The sequence below is a fragment of the Myotis lucifugus genome, unplaced genomic scaffold (assembly GCF_000147115.1).
Source record: "Myotis lucifugus unplaced genomic scaffold, Myoluc2.0 scaffold_91, whole genome shotgun sequence".
NCBI classification, from domain to species: domain Eukaryota; kingdom Metazoa; phylum Chordata; class Mammalia; order Chiroptera; family Vespertilionidae; genus Myotis; species Myotis lucifugus.
In genome coordinates, this window is record NW_005871139.1 from 3,682,982 (window position 1) to 3,689,086 (window position 6,105).

The 6,105-nt window shown below is 59.0% G+C and overlaps 1 protein-coding gene across 1 annotated transcript; it reads left to right on the forward strand.

Annotated features, from left to right (window-relative positions):
* Positions 1-24: 24 nt before the first annotated feature.
* Positions 25-4,893, forward strand: LOC102435952 (aquaporin-2). The gene is made up of 4 exons (XM_023756362.1): positions 25-453; positions 3,617-3,781; positions 4,128-4,208; positions 4,648-4,893. The coding sequence occupies exons 1-4, from the start codon at positions 94-96 to the stop codon at positions 4,891-4,893; spliced, it is 852 nt and encodes a 283-aa protein (XP_023612130.1). The 5' UTR covers positions 25-93.
* Positions 4,894-6,105: the final 1,212 nt, after the last annotated feature.

Consider the following 6,105-nt stretch of genomic DNA (forward strand, 5'->3'; position numbering starts at 1 on the left):
CCGAGAGATAGAGAGGAGTGAGAGAGAGAGAGAGAGAGAGACCCAAGCCTCCTGCCCTGAGACAGCGGGGCCAGCTCTGAAAAGCTCGGCAGCATGTGGGAACTCCGGTCCATAGCCTTCTCCAGGGCCGTGTTTGCAGAGTTCCTGGCCACACTCCTCTTCGTCTTCTTTGGCCTGGGCTCGGCCCTCAACTGGCCGCAGGCCCTGCCCTCTGTGCTGCAGATCGCCATGGCCTTCGGCTTGGCTATCGGCACCCTGGTGCAGGCGCTGGGCCACGTGAGCGGGGCCCACATCAACCCTGCGGTGACGGTGGCCTGCCTGGTGGGCTGCCACGTCTCCTTTCTCCGGGCGGCCTTCTACGTGGCTGCCCAGCTGCTGGGGGCCGTGGCAGGAGCCGCTCTGCTGCACGAGATCACACCAGAAGGCATCCGAGGGGACCTGGCCATCAATGCGGTGAGTAGCCCGAGCTGCACCTCCTCCCCGGGGCGGAGGGGATGGAGGGAACAGGTCTGGGTGAGGGCCTGGGTGCGGAGAGAGATGGAGGCTGCGGGGTGGGGGCAGAGGTGCTGGAACCAGGAACACAGCTGCCATAGGAGAACCAGGTGGAAGGAGCAACAGGGCCAGAGCTGAAGCCCATACGATACCCCCGGCGCTGCTGGTACCGTCTGCCCTCCCTCGTGGAGGAAGAGCCTGCATTACAGTGAGGCCTGGGCTAGGACTCTGGAGGACAGGCTCCCAAAGTAGAAGTGCTTTCCGAGCTGGGAGGAACCTCCAAGTGAGTCCCGTGGGTCTTCTGAGGGGAGAAGGGCCCAACTCTCCTTCCGCACTGGCCTCAGGCGAGGGGCTCCTCACAGCCTCACACTGACACCTCGCAGCAGCGCTGCAAAGTAGGGATGGGTACCTCCTTCCTTGAGAATATGGAAACTGAGGCTCAGAGAGGGCAAGTGCCACAGCCAGACTCAGGCCAGGCTTGGCTGCAAAGCTCACGGTCTTCCGGCCTGAGCCATCACCTAAGTCTTGTTTTGCAAACAAGGAAACGGAGGCTCGGAGAAGGGAAGTACAAGCCAAAAGTTCTACAGTGTGTCAATCCCAGAGAATGTGCCAGAACCCAGGGGAAGCAAAGGGGCACTGTCTCTCCGGACCCTGGAGCCCGTGCGCTAACTGCTGACTCCATGAATGGTGGCTAGCCGGCACTTGGGTGCGTTGGGAGCTGAGGGTGATGCCGCAGCCCTCTCCACGCCCCCACCCGCTCCTCTACTGGGTCTGGGCAAGGCCTGGGCATCTGAGGGCGTGAGTGGGAGGAATGGTCCGTGCCCCTCATCAGAACCCTGACTCCCCCCGCCCCCCAGCCCAAGCCCAGGCAGCAAGTGCCTCTTTCGGGCCTCAGTTTCCTGCATTTGGGGGCCTGATCTGTCCCTGGGCCACTAGGTTAGAGCTCTGGTGTCTCTGAAGAGTCCTGCACAGTCTCTGTGGCCACCTCCTCCTCGGAGTGGCCCTTTCTCATACGAGGGGCATAGGTATCCCAATCGGGGAGCTTCTCTCTTCTTACTTCTTCCGAATGGACAATGCGATGGGGCTGGGGGCTCAGGGCTGAGAAAAGCCTAGGATGGCCTTGGCAGGGGACAGACTGAGGAATGTGACCATTTCCATTGAGGACAAAATTGGTTTAGTTGGCAGCAAGGAGAGGTTCACTTAGACTGAAAGAGCAACTTCCTGAGAACAGGGCCAAGAAAGTCTCAGAATGTGACTGAGGAATCTCCTCTAATAGCAGGACGACGGGGCTGCTAAGGGGGCAGGGAGAGTCTCTGTCCTGCTCCTCCATCATGTCAGAGTTGACCTGAGCCCTCAGAATGGAAGGGTCTGGGAGGTTTCCCCCAAGGTTATTACTACCTTGGGGAACTGAGGAGAACCCCGCCTGGCTGGAGGGACGCAGCAGTGGGCTGACTTACCCTGAGGCTAGAGGGAGCCAGAAGACTTTAAAGTTGTCCCAGGTGTCTTCTGAGGTCCCTAGAAAGGCTAGCCTGGCCACCAGGGAGTTACCATTGATGTGCACCTGCTCTGTGCCAGGCCAGATATCATCTCATTCTTGGTATAATGCTGTAAGGTGAAATCTGTGACCCTCTACCATGAGTGGTAAACTGAGGCTCAGCATTCAACTGATTCAAGTCACAGAACCAGTGTCAGTACCTGGAAATGGACCCAGAGCCATCTGAGACGTCCACACCGTCTCCCTTTGAGCAGCCATTTACCAGCAGGAATGGGGCTGGGGCTCTGCCACTGTCGATTCCAGTCCTCACACAGTCCTCCTGAATTTTGTTATCCCCATTTTACAGAAGGACAAACTGAGGCTGAAGTAAATAGGGGCCCATGGTAAGTCAGAGGCCTCCAAAGTGTCTGCCTTTAAAGTGCTTTTCACTGTCTCCCATTACAGGCTTTGACATTGGGTCTCAGGGGATTGAGAATAGGCCCTAGGAGACCCAACAGTGACAGCCCAATGGCGAGGATCCAGGGGTCGGATTTCAAGGCCTGAAGAAGGGGCATGGGAGGTGAGAGCTGTCACAGCTCTACCTGGTTCAGTGCCCAGCCCCAAAGGGCAGGGTGTAGGGCACAGAATGACAAAACCCAGAGAGAAATCCAGTTCTGGGTGTGGTCCAATTATGAAATTACCTCTTTGCTTGGCCTCAAGTTCTCTCATTGCCCAAGGCAGGGTCTGCTGGGGTCATGGGCATCCCACATGGGTATGGAGGCATCACAATGTAGGGCTCCAGCACCCTCACCTCAACTTCCATGGTATGTGCAGAGAGCAAATCCACAGGGCAAAACTGAGGCCTGGAATGCAGTGGGAAACAGGCAAAGTCAAAGGGAACAGTCAAGGGTTAGAGGAAAGAGTCATATGCTAGACTTGTGGGGGGTATGGGGCACACTAGGACCATCCCCAGACCCTAGTCCCTGTCCCTGGGAGCCCTTTGACCATAGGCCTCTGGTTACATCAGTATCTTATGGCCTAGGGAGAGAGGAAGGCCTTCCTGTTACCTGGCCTAAACTTCCTGCTGTATTCAAAACTGTTTATCTTCTTGCTCTTCAAGAAACAGAAATTTTAGCTCAACCAATATGGCTCAGTGGTTGAGCATCGATCTATAAACCAGGTGGTCATGGTTCAATTCCCGGTCATGGCACATGCCCGGGTTGTGGGCTCGGTCCCAGGTGAGAGGCGTGCTGGAGGCAGCCAATCAATGATTCTCTCTCATCATTGATGTTTCTATCTTGCTCTCCCTCTCCCTTCCTCTCTTAAATCAATAAAAACATTTTAAAAAGAAAAGAAAGAAAGGAAACAGAAATTCTGGATTCCCCATCCTTTTCCGCTCACATTGTAGGCACATAATCCCAGCCCCCGAATCTAATGGGCTATGGAGCATTTTTCCTACCTCTGACTGGGGAATCGTCCCTCTGCCTTTGGGCCACGGGCTCAGGAGGAAGCCATCAGTCGTTTGGACTGAGGTGGCTGGTGAGCCCAGGTGTTCTGGCTCCCAGCCAGCCCAGAGGCCGCTCTGGAGTCTTGGCAGGACGATGGAGCCAGTGCGGGAGCTGTGCTCACTGTTTCCCCCTCTGTCCTCAGCTCAGCAACAACACGACAGGTGGCCAGGCGGTCACGGTGGAGCTCTTCCTGACCCTGCAGCTGGTGCTCTGCATCTTCGCCTCCACCGATGAGCGTCGTGGAGACAACCTGGGCACCCCTGCCCTGTCCATCGGCTTCTCCGTGGCCCTGGGCCACCTCCTTGGGGTAGGTCATGGCCTCAGCCTCACACAGACTCTCCCCCAAAGAAACACACCCAGAGACCACTCTAGAGACAGATACACCGAATCCCCCCCACAATGGCAGACAAAGACCCCAGAGGGACAGACACAGACTCCCAGGAAGGACAGACACACCCCAGAGGGTCTGACTGCCAGATACCTAAGGCCAGATATCACTCCAGCCGCCAAGGAATAGAGCCCAGTAAACAGAACATGAACTTCATTGTCCGCGGGGTGGACTCCCCTCAGGTTGAGCTCAGGGTCTGGAGAGGGGCACAGGACTCCCTGCCCAGTCCTCCCCCTTTCTCTCCCTCCCCTGCCTCCCACTGCAGATCCACTACACCGGCTGCTCCATGAATCCTGCCCGCTCCCTGGCTCCCGCTGTTGTCACCGGCAAATTTGATGACCACTGGGTAAGGGCAGAACCCTCCCGGCCCTCCCCTCCCACCCCCAGAAACCCATCTCAGCCCGGGCGGGAGCAGACGGGAGAGGGGGGACCCCACACCTTCCCCCTGGTCCCTGGGGTCCACCCTGCAGGGCTGGCCATCGCTCGGGCCTCACTGCCTTTGCGAGGACTAAGTGAGGTCACTGGTGCAAACAGACCCCTCGGTGCCTCCGGACTTGATAAACGGTAATAGTTATGCTGACACATATTTCTATTGGGCGCTGATTAGTGCTTAGTGCGCGCCAGGCCTTATTCTAAGTGCTTTGCAAATATTAGCTCCTTTAGTTTTCACAGCAACCCCAGCGGTATTATCATGAAAGGAAACTGAGGCGCGGAGAGGGTGACTATGGTGTCCAAGTCACCCAGGCGCTCCGCTGGGAAGCCGCACCCTGAACCCCAACTCACAGGTCGCCCCCAGCAGCCGCGTGGTCGTTTCTAATCACAGGACGCGCACTTCATACCCGCGTGAGGCCCGGTCCGCACCCGCGGCGGGAGAGGAGCGGGGCCCCGCGCCACCCCGTGCCCTCCGCTCCCGCGCCCTCTGCTCCCGCGCCCTGCGCCCCCGCGCCCAGCGCCCTCCGCTCCCGCCCGCAGGGTCTTCCTGGATTCGGACCCCCTGGTCGGGCGCCATCCTTGGGCTCCCCTCCTTCTAAAATAACGTCTTGGTTCCCGCCTTCCAAAAAGCCTTTCGGGACCCCCCCCTTGGAGAGACCCCGAGAATCCCCCCCCCCCCACTTCGTGTATATCCCCTCCCCGGGAGAGCCTTCCCCCCGGGAAAAAAGGCTTAGGGGCCCCCCCCCCCCGGGGGGGAAGAAAGGGCCTAAGGGCGCCCGCCACCCCCGCCAGCCCACCCGCCCCGCCCCGCCCCGGGTCCAACTTCGGCCCCCGGGGCAGAGTAGCTCCCTCCAGGGCCTGCATGACTCCCAGGGGTGCGGGGGGGGGGGGGAGGGGTGAGCCTGGCCGACCCCGTCTGGAGGCTGCAGGCTGGAGGGTCCCTGGCGAGGACTCATCCCGGGCAGAGGAAGTGGAGTTACTGCAGTAAGGGAGGAAGGGAGCTGGGGACGAGCTGAGAAAGGAGGGCGGGTGAGCGGGCAGAGGAAGATTCTGGAGAGCCTGTCTCCAGTAGTGGGTGGGGTTGGGGGGAGAGTGTGCAGGCCCCGTCTTGGGGGGTCTGGGAATGGGGTTTTGCTAGTGTGCAAGTGTGTTCATTCCCGAATGCCTCTCTGTCCCCAAGTGTAGGATTGTGCATGCTCCTGAGTGTGAGCACGCGGGCCTGTGGGGGTGCCCGTGTGCACTGGCTGGCGGCCTCGCTCTCCCTTTCCCCTTGGCCCCTTCCTCCCTTACTGCGGTAACTCCACTTCCTCTGCCCGGGATGAGTCCTCGCCAGGGACCCTCCCCAGGCGCTCTAAGAGTGTGCCCCCTGGAGAAGGGAAGGGCCTGGAGGCCACTGTGAGAGGCAAGGACCTGAATTCCCCACCTGCCCCTCCTGGAAAATTTCCCGGAGCTCAACGCTGGGCCTAAGACTTGTCAGGACCCATTGCTAGAGGCGGAGAGGTATCGACCAGAGAATGGCTCCCCCAGAAGTGACCCCTGGAAAAAAGGAAAACTGGGTGGCCAAGGACCCCCTTCTGCCCTGAGGGAGGATCTCTCCAAGGGAGGAAGCAGGTGTGTGTGTGTGTGTGTGTGTGTGTGTGTGTGCGCGCGCGCCTGCGACCAACATGTATGCATGTGCCCCCACCTCCAGGGGGCTCTAGACCTAGAGATTAGCCTCCCACTGTGACAGAGAAAACAAAAGTTCTTTGTGGGCCCCTGGCTTTTGTCTTGGGAGAGGGAGAAATTTGCAACTAGACACTTCTTGAAAGGAG